The sequence below is a fragment of the Chrysemys picta genome, chromosome 13 (assembly GCF_011386835.1).
Source record: "Chrysemys picta bellii isolate R12L10 chromosome 13, ASM1138683v2, whole genome shotgun sequence".
NCBI classification, from domain to species: Eukaryota; Metazoa; Chordata; order Testudines; family Emydidae; genus Chrysemys; species Chrysemys picta.
The window spans coordinates 22,714,386-22,728,958 of record NC_088803.1 but is presented as its reverse complement, the minus strand read 5'-3'; the positions used below and the strand labels follow the sequence as shown (position 1 = coordinate 22,728,958).

Genomic DNA, 14,573 nt, shown 5'->3' with positions numbered 1-14,573 from the left:
TGCTCCCCCCTCAACTCCTGCCCTGCCCATCCCTCACCTCACAGCACCATGCCTTAGTGTAGCGCATTGCAATCCATATGGAGACATCTACAGAGTGCCCCCGAGGCAGAGCGACATTGCTAACCCGACACATCAAAATCATGTGTCAAGCCCAGATATCATGAGATGATAACATTTGATAAGAACATAAGAGTGGCCATACTGGGTCAGACTAAAGGTCCATCAAGCTGAGTATCCTGGCTTCCGACAGTGGCCAATGCCAGGTGCCCCAGAGGGTATGAACAGAACAGGTAATCATGAAGTGACCCATCCCTCTCGCCCATTCCCAGCTTCTGGCAAACAGAGGCTAGGGCCACCATCCCTGCCCATCCTGGCTGATAGCCATTGATGGACCTACCCTCCATGAATTTATCTAGTTCTTTCTTTGAATGCTGTTATTGTCTTGGCCTTCACAACATCCTCTGGCAAAGAGTTCCACAGACTGACTGTGTGTTGTGTGAAGAAATACTTCCTTTTGTTTGTTTTAAACCTACTGCCTATTAATTTCATTGGGTTCTTGTGTTATGAGAAGGAGTAAATAACACTTCCTTATTTACTTTCTCCATACCAATCATGATGATGTCCTTTGCCTTCTGATTTGTGGGCCTTTCGCTTACATGTGGGACATTGCTTCCAGTGGCCAGAAACTGACTTTTGAAGACTAGAAACCGTGATTCGCACATAATCACCTGACTGCAGCAGCTGCAGTTTAAGACAGCACCAAATATCTCGAGAGTTGGCAGTGCTTCTGGAGCATGATCTGGGGAGCGGTACAGGAGGGTGGGGGCCAGGCAAGAGGAAAGGAGGGGCAGAGGTAAGAAGGAACCAGCAGCAGGAGAGGAGGGGAAGCACCACCTCTCTGATGGCTGCCTGCCTTGGCAGCCTTGAGCCTATGCCTGCCTTGCCCAGGAGTGGAGCAGGAGCGATCGGGATCAGGAGCACAGGGCCTGTGCATTCCCATGTGAATTCTAACTCTCTTCCCATGCTGGCACCAACCCAGGGCCCTTCGGAAAGATTTCATCATCTCCAAGTATGTCGAGAGGAAATACGCCAAGAGGAGCTCTAGGAGCCCAGCTGCCCAGCGCCAGGAGCTACAGGAAGCCATCAGGTGGAAGGACTTATTTGCATTGCTCCAGGCCTATGCCGAAAAGGTGGATTTAAGTGAGCTTGTTCTGGAGCCTGTGCAGGTGAGTGCTGCTGTGCTGGGTGCCCCAAGAGGCAGTGTAGATGGAAGGGAGCAGCCCAGGCAGGGACAGTGCAGACTGGGGCAGTGGGACCACGTCACTGACCGGGGGGGACAGGCATGGGGCACAGTGCTGAGGCAGTGCCCAGGCCTACGATAAGCGGCTGACACACAGGCATGTGGTAAGGCACTCAACACCTCTGGTACAGTCCAGGGTCAAAAAGAGGTCTGGGTTCTCTGTCTCCAGTGGCTGCTGCTACACGGCCCCAGTTTTTCTTACCTTAGGTCAGAGGTTTCAGCTCTTTCTTCTTGCTCCTGCTGCTTTTGGCACCTGTGTTGGCTTTCCAGAGGCAGTGCCCCCATCTGGCCCTGTCAGGAAGCACAAGCTCTTGGTAGATGTGCAATTTCTTTGCCGTTTGTTTTTCTTCCTTTCCTGCCTCCTGCAGCAGCTATGATTGGCTGTTCTTCCCCAGGAGGTGGGGAAGTGGGAAGCAGCCATTCAGAGGGGGATTTCCTCCAGGCTGGCTAAAATGTGTTAAGGCTGCAGCTTCTCCTATCATCGTGAGACTGGCTCCAGCAGGGTCTAGAATGCCGTGACTGTGATAAATTTGGGAGAGTTGGCCACACTGGCTGTACTATTAGTGTATGAAAGCACTGTGCTTTGTTTCAGGTAAGGTTGCACTGCAGCTAGCACACCCTTCTCCTCCTGAGAGTCTGGCTCCAAAACTGTGCAGAAGGGGTGGTAAGAGCAGAGGGCTGCTGGCTTTGAGGTGGTGAGAGCTTTGGAATGCAGAGGCAGAGCTAGGGTTGGGGTTGATTTTCTGGGGTGTGCGGTTGTGCTAGTGGGGAGGCGACGGCTCTGGGTTGAGCAGATGAAAAGTTCCATTGGATGGCTTCACTTTGTATTTCCGTCATCTTTAGATTTTCTGTAGAGCAATTTTAACTGATCCCCAGTGTAGTGTTTTGACATATGATTTTCCTGGTCTCTGGAGACTTGGATAGGGTCTCCAACCCAGTGACGATGCCTTAAGATGGGCAGGACCTTTGTCAGACACCCAGCGGGCTCAGAGCTCGCTCTCAGCACTTTCAATAAGATCTTGGTATTCACCAAAAAGCTCTTTGAAAAGCTGTTCTACTGGCTCATACTCTGCTCCTGAATCGGCTCAGGAGTGTGACAGGCGTCCTGCCAAGGTAGATAAAAAGCAGTGGTTTACCAAAAAAATTAGCCTTTTTAAATTTAAAATTGATTTTTTTTATTTTGTTGTTTAAATTATAATATTTTTTCTTTCCCAATGAAATCTGAATTTAATACAAAATTTAAGGCCTAAACTTATTATAATCTCTTCTTAAACATTGAAATAAAAAATAAATACGTTAATTCAATGAGCCACTGCTTTTCTATATCAAGAAAAAATCGGGGGACAAACATCGAACTTTGGAGGTCAAGCTTTATGAATATGGCACAATAGGTCATGTGCTGTGGTAAGGGCCTGATCTTGTGGTGGACCCGGGGCTGTGCTACTGGGTTTAAGAGACAGAGAAAGTCATCACAGGTGCTGGGACCCAGCCTGTGACTCCAGGAGACACCATCATATATCTCACCAGGATCATCCACTGAACCCATCTGGGGGGGTCTCATACTCCTGTTTTATAGCTTCTCCCTCCCTGAGTTCTGTTCGGCTCAGTTCTCAGATTATGAATATTTACGACTTCACCCACCATGGAAACTTACTAAGGGACAGTATTCATCTGAGTGCAGCCTCTTGGGTTGATTTCAACACCTGAGAACTGGAGGGGGAAAAACTGCCATGGCTTCAGCTCATTTGAAAAAAAAAAACCTATCTGGGAATATTTTCAAGAAATTCCTTTACCTCTGAGTAAAAAGGGAACAGGAGTCAAATGTAAATAGTGCAACAAGGAAACAACATTAATAAAGGGCCGCTCAGAAGGCAATAACTTTGAAGCTGATATGGACTTGTCTGACCAATCTGAATCAGCTGGTTAGCAAACTTATTTTTGCACCATTCTTACAGACTGCCTGCCATGCTTTACTATGCTAGTAAATGATTACTTAGATTATTGTCAGACATTTGTGTTTTGAGTGGATTAATTGCTTATGAATTTCAATATATTTGTGTTCAGAATATAATTGGTATGTTAGTTTGTTGTGGGAGTATTTATCAATTACATTTTTACTGTTATTGCTGGACTTCTGAAGTGATCTTTTATTGCTCAGTATAATCAAGCATCCTAGGTGAAGTTTACCTGTTTAAAAGTAAAGTTTTATTAGGCATTTATGAATTTTGGCATTAAACATTTTTCCAAGCTGTTTGGTATGTTATTAGAGGTAAAGGTTCAAAAAATTAGATAATTCTTACGATGTATTAATTATTTTCCCTATGAAAATGGGTTTAGAATAAATTATATCATTTCAACTGAGGCACAAACAGCTTCAGTAGGAGGAATCTTTCATTTAAATCCCTTTTTTTTTTTTAAACAGTGCACTGAGTAATAGTGACTTTTTGACCCTTTTGTTTCAGGGTCCAGCTTAGACAGGAGGGGTTATAAATGTCCATCATTTGCAATATCTACAACTTGCAATCATTCGTAATCAGGACCAGCACATTCCAGCAAAGCTCCATAGATGAAATGGTTGCTCAGTTCATTTATGCAATACATTTTTCCTTTTGTCTTGTTCAGAACAAACATTGCATTGACACGATTCAATCATTACAAGCAGGCTGTGCTCCACCTGGCAGAGCAGACATTGCAGGAAGGATGCTGGATACAGTATATGAGAAGGAAATCGAACAGTGTGCAAAAACATTGTGATTAATTGCACAATTAAAAAGATTAATTGTGCGATTAATTGCACTGTGAAACAATAATAGAATACCATTTATTTAAATATTTTGGATGTTTTCTATATTTTCAAATATCTATATTTATATAGATATATATATCTTTATCATGAAATTGAACTTACAAATGTAGAATTATGTACAAAAAATAACTGCATTCAAAAATAAAACAATATAAAACTTTAGAGCCTGCAAGTCCACTCACTCCTACTTCGTGTTCAGCCAGTCACTCAGACAAACAAGTTTGTTTACATTTGCAGGCGATAATGCTGCTCACTTCTTGTTTACAATGTCACCTGAAAGTGAGAACAGACGTTCGCATGGTACTGTTGTAGCCTGCTATAATATGAAATAGGTGGCAGAATGCGGGTAAAACAGAGCAGGAGACATACTGTTCTCCCCCAAGGAGTTCAGTCAAAATTTCATTAATGCATTATTTTTTTTAACGAGTATCATCAGCATGGAAGCATGTCCTCTGGAACGGTGGCTGAAGCATGAAGGGGCATACGAATCTTTAGCATATCTGACACATAAATACCTTTCAGTGCCGGCTACAAAAATGCCATGCAAACGCCTGTTCTCTTTTTCAGGTGATATTGTAAATAAGAAGCTGGCAGCATTATCTCCTGTAAATGTAAACACACTTGTTTGTCTTAGCGATTGGCTGAATAAGAAGTAGGACTGAGTGGACTTGTAGGCTCTCAAGTTTTACATTGTTTTGTTTTTGAGTGCAGTTATGTAAATTAAGTTGCACTTTCACAATAAAGAGAATGCATTATGGTACTTGTATGAGGTGAATTGAAAAATACTATTTATTTTGTATATCATTTTTACAGAGCAAATATTTGTAAAATATTGTACACTTTGTATTCTGTGTTGTAATTCAAATCAATATATTTGAAATGTAGAAAAACATCCAAAAATAGTTAATACATATTCAATTGGTTTAAAACTGTGATTAATCGCGATTAACTTTTTAAATCATGATTAATTTTTTTAATTGTGATTAATTTTTTTCAGTTAATCGCATGCGTTAACTGTGATTAATTGATAGCCCTAGTAGAAATACTTCTGAAATTAATTTTAAAAGATATTGTACAATAGGCAGTACATATGCAGAGTTTGTTCAAATCTTCCATAAGAATTGCAGGGCTAATCCAGAATAGACATGGAGACCTCAGTCTTGCAACTTCAACTTCCCCTGACCAAGTTTAAGCAGAACTGAGATGGTAAGGATCAGGCTCGAAAATTCCTTTATAGCCGAAGTGCAGCTGATAAGCCTCTTGGCAGCAAGTGGTCATAGGAGGCATTCCTTAGGTGAAGAATAGGTAATATACATTATTGCTTTGAAGTAATTCTCTATTTCCTAGGCATACAGCAATAACTAGTTGCATTGATTAGCATAAGGCAATTAACCATTCAGACAGTTCGTAGGTAGTTTACTACAAACTGCAAAGAGAAATAAAGACAATTATATTATTAAACCACAAGTTTCATCTAAATATTAATATCCCCCTTTGATTGCTGAATCAATAGAATATAGTAATGAAACATTACAGACAGGAACCAATGTTTAGCATCTACAAGCTAATTAGATCACAGTGTTCAACTTCTAATAAGATATAGGTAAACATAAACAATTAGTATCTACTTCTGATTCTCTAACAATACAGGCCTACATTTCAAGACTTCTTGTCTATAGTTAATATAAAGGACCTCTAGTCCTCTATACTGTGGAAAGGGATCTGAGGGTCATAGTGGACCACAAGCTAAATATGAGTCAACAGTGTAATGCTGTTGCAAAAAAAGCAAACATCCTTCTGGGATGTATTAGCAGGAGTGTTGTAAGCAAGACACAAGAAGTAATTCTGCTGCTCTACTCCACCTTGATTAGGCCTCAACTGGAGTATTGTGTCCAGTTCTGGGTGCCACATTTCAGAAAGGATATGGACAAACTGGAGAGAGTCCAGAGAAGAGCAACAAAAATTATTAAAGGTCTAGAAAACATGACCTATGAAGGAAGATTGAAAACATTGGGTTTGTTTAGTCTGGAAAAGAGAAGACTGAGAGGGGACATAACAGTTTTCAAGTATGTAAAAGGTTGTTACAAGAAGGAAGTAAAATTGTTCTTCTTAACTTCTGAGGATAGGACAAGAAGCCAAGGGCTTAAATTATAGCAAGGGAGGTTTAGCTTGGACATTAGGAAAAACTTCCTGTCAGGGTGGTTAAGCACTGGAATAAATTGCGTAGGGAGGTTGTAGAATCTCCATCACTGGAGATTTTTAAGAGCAGGTTAGACAAACACCTGTCAGGAATGGTCTAGATAATACCTAGTCCTGCCATGAGTGCAGGGGACTGAACTAGATGACCTCTTGAAGTCCCTTCCAGTTCTATGATTCTATGATTCTATTTAACATGGCTTTGCTAACTATCTATAAGGAATGGCCCTATTTACCATTTCAATATTCTTCTAATATGTCCTTAAAGGTTGCTTTTACTTCAACCATCCGGCTGGTTGCTTAACCCTCACTGGCTCAGTGTCACAATAGCTAAAATGAGAAGAAATCTAAAAGAAAATAATGTATCATAGAATCATAGAAAATTAGTGTTGGAAGAGATCTCAGGAGGTCATCTAGTCCAACCCCCTGCTCAAAACAGGACCAACCCCAACTAAATTATCCCAGGCAGGGCTTTGTCAAGCCGGGCCTTAAAAACCTCTAAGGATGGAGATTCCACCACCTCCCTAGGTAACCCATTCCAGTGCTTCACCACCCTCCTAGGGAAATAGTTTTTCCTAATATCCAACCTAGACCTCCCCCATTGCAACTTAAGACCATTTCTCCTTGTTCTGTCATGTGCCACCACTGAGAACAGCCTAGCTCCATCCTCTTTGGAACCCCCTTCAGGCAGTTGAAGGCTGCTATCAAATCCCCCCTCACTCTTCTCTTCTGCAGACTAAACAAGCCCAGTTCCCTCAGCCTCTCCTCATAAGTCATGTGCCCCAACCCCCTAATCATTTTCGTTGTCCTCTGCTGGACTCTCTCCAATTTCTCCACATCCTTTCTGTAGTGGGGAGCCCAAAACTGGATGCAATACTCCAGATGTGGCCTCACCAGTGCCGAATAGAGGGGAATAATCACTTCCCTCGACCTGCTGGCAATGCTCCTACTAATGCAGCTCAATATGCCATTAGCCTTCTTGGCAACGAGGACACACTGCTGACTCTCATCCAGCTTCTCATCCACTGTAATCCCCAGGTCCTTTTCTGCAGAACTGCCACTTAGCTAGTCGGTCCCTAGCCTGTAGCAGTGCATGGGATTCTTCCGTCCTAAGTGCAAGACTCTGCACTTGTCCTTGTTGAACCTCATTAGATTTTTTTTGGCCCAATCCTCCAATTTGTCTAGGTCACTCTGGACTCTATCACTACTCTCCAGCATATCTACCTCTCCCCCCAGTTTAGTGTCATCCGCGAACTTGCTGAGGGTGCAATCCATTCCATCATCCAGATCATTAATAAAGATGTTGAACAAAACCAGCCCCAGGACCGACCCCTGGGGCACTCCACTTGATACCGGCTGCCAACTAGACATCGAGCGGTTGATCACTACCCCTTGAGCCTGATGATCTAGTCAGCTTTCTATCCACCTCATAGTCCATTCATCCAATCCATACTTCTTTAACTTGCTGACAAGAATGCTATGGGACACCGTATCAAAAGCTTTGCTAAATTCAAGATCTATCGCGTCCACCGCTTTCCCTATATCCACAGAGCCAGTTATCTCATCATAGAAGGCAATCAGGTTGGTCAGGCATGACTTGCCCTTGGTGAATCCATGTTGACTGTTCCTGATCACCTTCCTCTCCTCCAAGTGCTTCAGAAGGGAATTTGAAACTTACAACATATGGATGCAGTGCTCATTTGATGCATCTTGTAGCACTGACTTAAGAATAACTGCAGGAAAAAGGAAAATGTTGTTGAAATTTCGAAATACTTCTTTAGCAACCACTTTGCTTCAGCTTTACTAAAGAAAGCAGGAGAACATAAGAACAGCAATACTGGGTCAGGCCAAAGGTCCATCTAGCCCATTATCTTTTCTTCTCACAATAACCAGTGCCAGGTGGTTCAGAGGGAATGAACAGAACAGGTAATCGTCAAGTGATCCATCCCCTGTCACCCATTCCCAGCTTCTGGCAAACAGTGGTTAGGAACACAATCCCTGCCCATCCTGGCTAATAGCCATTGATGTACCTATCCTCCATGAATTTATCTAGTTCTTTTTTGAACCCTGTTATAGTCTTAGCCTTCACAACATCCTCTGGCAAGGAGTTCCACAGGTTGTGCGTTGTGTGAAGAAATACTTCCTTTTGTTCGTTTTGTTTTGTTCGTTTTAAACCTGCTGCCTATTAATTTCATTTGGTGACCCCTAGTTCTAAGGAGTAAATAATACTTCCTTATTTACTTTCTCCACACCAGTCATGATTTTATAGACCTCTATCATATCCTCCCTTAGTCGTCTCTTTAACAAAATGAAAAGTCCCAATCTTATTAATTTCTCCTCACATGGAAGCTGTTCCATACTCCTAATAATTTTTGTTGCCTTTTTCTGAACCTTTTCCAATTCTAATATGGCTTTTTTCAGATGGGGTGACCACATCTGCATGCGGTATTCAAGATGTGGACATACCATGGATTTATATAGAGGCAATATGATATTTTCTGTCTTATTATCTATCCCTTTCTTAATGATTCTGTTCACTTTTTTGACTGCCACTGCACATTGAGGGGATGTTTTCAGAGAACTATCCACAATGACTCCAAGATCTCTTTCTTGAGTGGTAACAGCTAAGTTAGACCCCATCATTTTGTATGTATAGTTAGGATTATGTTTTCCAATGTGCATTACTTTGCATTTATCAACATTGAATTTCATCTGCCCTTTTGTTGCCCAGTCACCCAGTTTTGTGGGATCCGTTTGTAGCTCTTCGCAGTCTGCTTTGGACTTAACTATATTGAGCAGTTTTGTATCATCTGCAAATTTTGCCACCTCACTGTTTACCACTTTTTCCAGATCATGTATGAACATGTTGAACGGCACTGGTCCCCCTGGGGGACAACCAAACTAATTCTCCCCCAAGATATACAATGGAATTTAGGGCTGCTGGCGGCGCGCTGACCCGGGGAACCCCTGGGCTGCCGGCGGCGGCTCAGACTCCCTCTCCCTCTCAGCGCAGCGGCCGCTGTAAAAAAAAAATGGGGGTGCTGCTTTTTCGCACCCCAAAATCTTGGCGCCCTAGGCAACCTCCTAGTTGGCCTAAATGGTAGCACCGGCCCTGGTCCCCGGCCCTCATGACTGGGGTAGGAATTCATCCATCTGTGGACTCCGCCAGATGTCCAGTCCCAACCACTGAGTTTTCAAAGTCTTTACGCTCCCCTGGCTTCTTCAAGGCGGAGTTTGGAAGTGAGGGGCCTTGTGCTCTCTGTAACAAAGGTGGTTGGTAGGAGAGCCCAAACCTTCCCACTCCACTGGGCTCTGGCCCAGGACCCTGTAAGAGGCAACGATGTCCAGCACCCGGGAGTGCCTTAAGACTGCGTCCCTGGGCCACTTCCTACCACCCTTGCTCCCGCCCAAGTCTCCCGGTGTGACACAAAGCAGTAAAGAAAAGGAGAGTAACTGACCGGAAGCCCCTCTGAGCGCAGCAGACAGGCTCTGTCTTCCAGGGACAGGGTTCTGCAGCACCCTTCTCAAGGTGCTCTCTCCCTGCCCTATCAGGCCCCTTCTGAGCTGTCTGGCTCCCTTTCAAGCTCCACCTCCAGCTGGCGCATGCTCTGTAGGTGCGGCTGGATGGGGTCACCTGGGCCCAGAGCTGCTCTTTAACCATCTCAGTCCCAGTGTGGGTTTTATACATCCCATCACAGAGCTATTTATTAAGAGCTGGCCTAGTCTGATGACAATTTGTGAAGAAAATCATGACAAAACAGATGAAACTATCACAGCCAAAGTAGCCACCATTGGACTAAAGAGAAACATGAAAGATATGCTGGATATACTGAAACCAGTTTCCATGGCCTTGGACAAACTACAGAAAGATTGCTGTTGCATTGCTGATGCTCTTAACGTTTGGAAAGAACTTCAAGAGACATTAAAGAAAGAAATGTAGACAGTAAAGAAACAGATGGATCAAGCACTTACTCCACCTCACTTTCTTGCTAATATCCTCAACCCAAAGTACCAGGGTAGATGTCTAACTGCTGAAGAAGATGCTGCTATGATATGGGCATTTAATAATCATCCCTTAATCATATCAACCATAATGAATTTCAGGGCTGGAGGTGAACCATTCACACAGGACATGTTTGCTGATGATGTTTTAAAGAAAGTCATACCACTGAACTGGTGGCAGTCAGTAACTAAGCACCTGGAACCAGAGTTTGTTGAAATGCTAAACCAGCTTTTGACAGCAGTAGCGTCTTCTTCCAATCTATGAATAAAAACGAGAAGGGAAGGACAACCTAAGTCACTTAGGAGACTGTTGTCTCATTTTCAGGAGACTTAGGTGAGTAGGGACTTAAGCTCCAGTCACTTTCAGGTATATTTGAAATTTTTTCCAGGCTGACCTGAAATAATCAGTTTCATTCACTGACTACAGTGAATCCCTCTGTCCTTGTAATAAATTATTTGTGGTAAATATGAAACCCATTTTGGTAAGAGAAGTTATGTATCCAAAATACACCTCTACCCCAATATAACGCGACCCGATATAACACAAATTTGGATATAATGGGGTAAAGCAGCGCTCCTGGGGGATGGGACTGCGCGCTCCAGCGGATCAAAGCAAGTTCAGTATAACGCGGTTTCACCTATAACACGGTAAGATTTTTTGGCTCCCGAGGACAGCGTTATATCGGGGTAGAGGTGTATTTAAGGTTGTTTTGTTTAATAAAAATAAATTCTATATGGTGTGTTTAATTAAGTTCCTGTTACCATCCTAATGTAGTGTGATATAAGTCATGAGCAAAAAGTTAATTATCTAGTAAATAAGCAATATATCATTCACCATTTTCTAACACTAAAATGTACAGTTAATAAGAATGTGAAAATATTAAGTTATATAATTGATTAAGTAAGTGTATGTAGGCATAATATACCCTCCAAGGCAGCAAAAAGATGTACCAAATCTAGTGTAAAAGCTCTATTTAGTTGTAAATCAACGTGTTTTTATAAAAAGAACAGGAGTACTTGTGGCACCTTAGAGACTAACAAATTTATTAGAGCATAAGCTTTCGTGGGGGGCTACAGCCCACTTCTTCGGATGCATAGAGTGGAACACACAGACAGAAGATATTTATACATACAGAGAACATGTAAAGGTGGAAGTACACATACCAATTGTAAGAGGCCAATCAATTGAGATGAGCTATCAGTGGCAGCAGAAGAAAAAACTTTGAAGTGATAATCGAGATGACCTATAGAAGGTGTGAGGAGAAGTTAACATGGGGGGGAAAAAATTCAATTAGTGCAGTGGTTCCCAAACTTTAACAGCCTGCGAACCCCTTTCACTAAATTGTGAAATCTCGTGAACCCCCACCTAAAAATGAATAGTTTCAGGAATTTAAGATTAAATTTCCTCAGTGTGATGGATGCCCCAACCACCGGGCCCTGCTCTTCCTGGGGCTCGAGCTGGGGTTTGGGATGCTGGCTCCCCCGCTGATGGGGGTGGGGCTCACGCTGCCAGCCCCAACTGCCCATAGTTATATTAACCAATGAGAATGCACCTTTCTTTAGAAAATAATAAATACAAATGGAAAAGTTGATTAAAATTGATGATTTAAATTGAGGTTTTCCCACTTGATGATTTAAATCACCTTGATTTATATCAACCCACCCTGCATCCAGGTCATGGTCAAAGCAGCTGCTACTGTGTCGAAGATCTTGCTCTTTGTAAAACTGTCCAGCTGTCTCGGTATCTCAGTTTCAGCGAGATCCTGATCTCAGCAAAGCATCCATTCCTTTGTCCGTGATCTTCTCTAGCCCAACACCAATGCCCCTGGACGAGCACTGCCCACTCCCCATACACCGTGGTCGCCCCAATTTCAGACACAGGGAAGGTTCCTGGGGGCATCTGACAAAAGGCAGTATTGTAATCCTTTCTCACACTTTTCAGAAAGACTTCCCCACATTGCATCAGAGAACGGAGGTGGCCAATTTAAAACATGCTTTCCATAAGCTAAGCACAGTGCATACAGATTTAATTATGGTAAATAACACTAATACATTCTCTTTTTTTTTGTTAATTAGCAGACTAGTCACATCTGAAGAGTGATGCCACACTTTCCCTACATGCATTTCTGTGTGCCATAGTTTTTAAGCTAGAGAGGCTTGAACAATCATAAAACTCATTCTTTTTGAGTTAGAACTTTTAAAGGCCAATTTTTAACTGATTAAAACTCAGAAATTAACAGATTTATTGAAATCCTCAGAAAGTTCACACATTACTCAGATTATGGGCTGAACAGTTGGGACAGATACATTAGGTTTTCAAACCAAAGTCTGAAAGATAATACATGCTTCAAGTGAAATAATAGAACATAACCGTAACTCAGAAGTCACTGCCACTGCTCTATAAATAGTATGGTTACCTCAGGAAAGGGATACCTGTAGAGAGAAATGAGAGAAGGAACTCAGCCTAACAAAACGATGAAATGAGTGACTTCGACGGGGCAAACGGCACATCAGTTGCTTCTTGGAACAGCTAGCTGTAGAGCACACAAGCCGAGAGGCAGTTCTCAACTTCCTAAGTAAGGCCTGGTCTGCACTGCACAGCTAGCTGTCTTACGTCGACCTAATTATGTCAGTGTCTGCACGACAGCCTTGTCCCACTGACGTAAGTGCCCTACTACACTGAAATAATAACTACTTCCACGAGAGGTGCAGGGCTTATGTCGGTGTAGTTAGGGCGACAGTGTTTGTGTAGACACGGCCTTACTTACAACGGCTGGTAGCGCTCTTAGCTGAGAAATTGACAAGAAAGCCAGGCAGCTGGAACCCAGTTGCTCCCTGCTCCCCTGGAGAGCTGGGTGGCTGGACCCCGCTCCCAGCTGGGAGCTAGGGCAAAAAGCCTGGGCAGCTGGACCCCACTCCCGGCAGGGAACGGGGAGGCGAGAAGCCCCAGGCGGCTTGCCCCGTGCCCGCCCGCAGGGAGGCCGGGAGCCTGTGGGGCAGCTGGGCTTCCGTCAGGGAGCTGCCAGCAGAGATGAGACCAGGCTCTCAGTTCCACACGCTGCCCCTCGGTGGAAGTGCTCCTGAGGAGGATGTGCACCACTGACCCAAGGAGGTAGTGTGGACTAATTACTGCGGTGGCTGTAAGTCGACCTAATATAGGTCAACTTAAGCTTTTAGTGTAGACAGGCCCTTACACAGGAGTTAAATCAAGAAGTAAGAATAGCTGAGCCACGATGGGTGTGTCTACTGTACAATTAAAAACCCGCCGCTGGCCTGTGTCAGTTGACTCGGGCTCACTTCGCTCAGGCTAAGGGGCTGGTCAGTTGCAGTGTAGATGTTTGCGCTCGCCCTGGAGTCCAGGCACTAGGACCCTGCGAGGTGGGAAGGGCCCAGACTTCAGGCTGCTGCCCAAACCCAGAAGTCTACACTGCAATTAACTAGCCCTGCCAGCCCAAGTCAGCTGGCACAGGCCAGCTGCAGGTGTCTAATTGCAGTGTGGACACACCCTTAGTGGCAAGCTGCCAGGAGGAGGAAAGATTCCAGTAATAAGCACGGTGACACTAAACTTCAAGAAAAGGAGGAAACAAGTAAAAAACCCTAAAGTAAGAAATGAGGCAATTAAAACCATTGAATTCAGCATGGAGACTGTTTAAGCAACCCTAACAGTGCCCAGAACATATGTACCCTCAATTGGAAAGGGAAGCAGAAAGACAGGAAGTAAACCTGGCTAAATGGCAGGTTCAAGGGCTATATAAACTAAACAGGTATCCTTCCAAAACTGGAAAGCCAACACTAGTGAAGCCTGTAAAAGAACATGTAGACTATGTCAGGCAATATGGCTGAAGGAAATCACGAAGCATAAGAGGGAATCCAAAGATGCAAATAGCTAACGGCATAAAAACAAATCGCAAGACATGTTTGAAGTGTATCAAAAGCAGGACACCTGTCCTGTGAGAGAACTCGGGAGTCTGTTGGGCTGCTGCAGGGTAAAGGGAACAATTAAGGAGGATAAGGAAGTGATTTTTGGAATAAAGATGAGGCACTGCCAGAAACTGTGGTGTCAATATAGGAAGTGTTAGAGCAAACTGATCATTGAAAGATTGAGTCTCCAGGATCAGATGGCACACATCTAAAAGGAATCCAATGGGAGGCATTGTGGTCCCTTTGGATAGGGCACTGGATATGAACTCAGGAGAGTAGGGCAGTTCTGCTGTTGACCTGAAGTGTAACCTTAGACAAGTCTGTGCCTCAGTTTTTCATCTGAAAAAT

The 14,573-nt window shown here is 43.5% G+C and overlaps 1 protein-coding gene across 2 annotated transcripts in view; it reads left to right on the top strand.

Moving 5' to 3' along the window:
- Positions 1-14,573, top strand: part of LOC101933973 (arf-GAP with SH3 domain, ANK repeat and PH domain-containing protein 2-like) — a 102,560-nt gene that overhangs the window by 62,378 nt on the left and 25,609 nt on the right. For both annotated transcript variants that reach the window (XM_065565611.1, XM_065565612.1), the window contains exon 17: positions 1,040-1,226. In XM_065565611.1, coding sequence (XP_065421683.1) covers positions 1,040-1,226 — 187 coding nt within the window. The remainder of the gene's footprint in view (positions 1-1,039; positions 1,227-14,573) is intronic.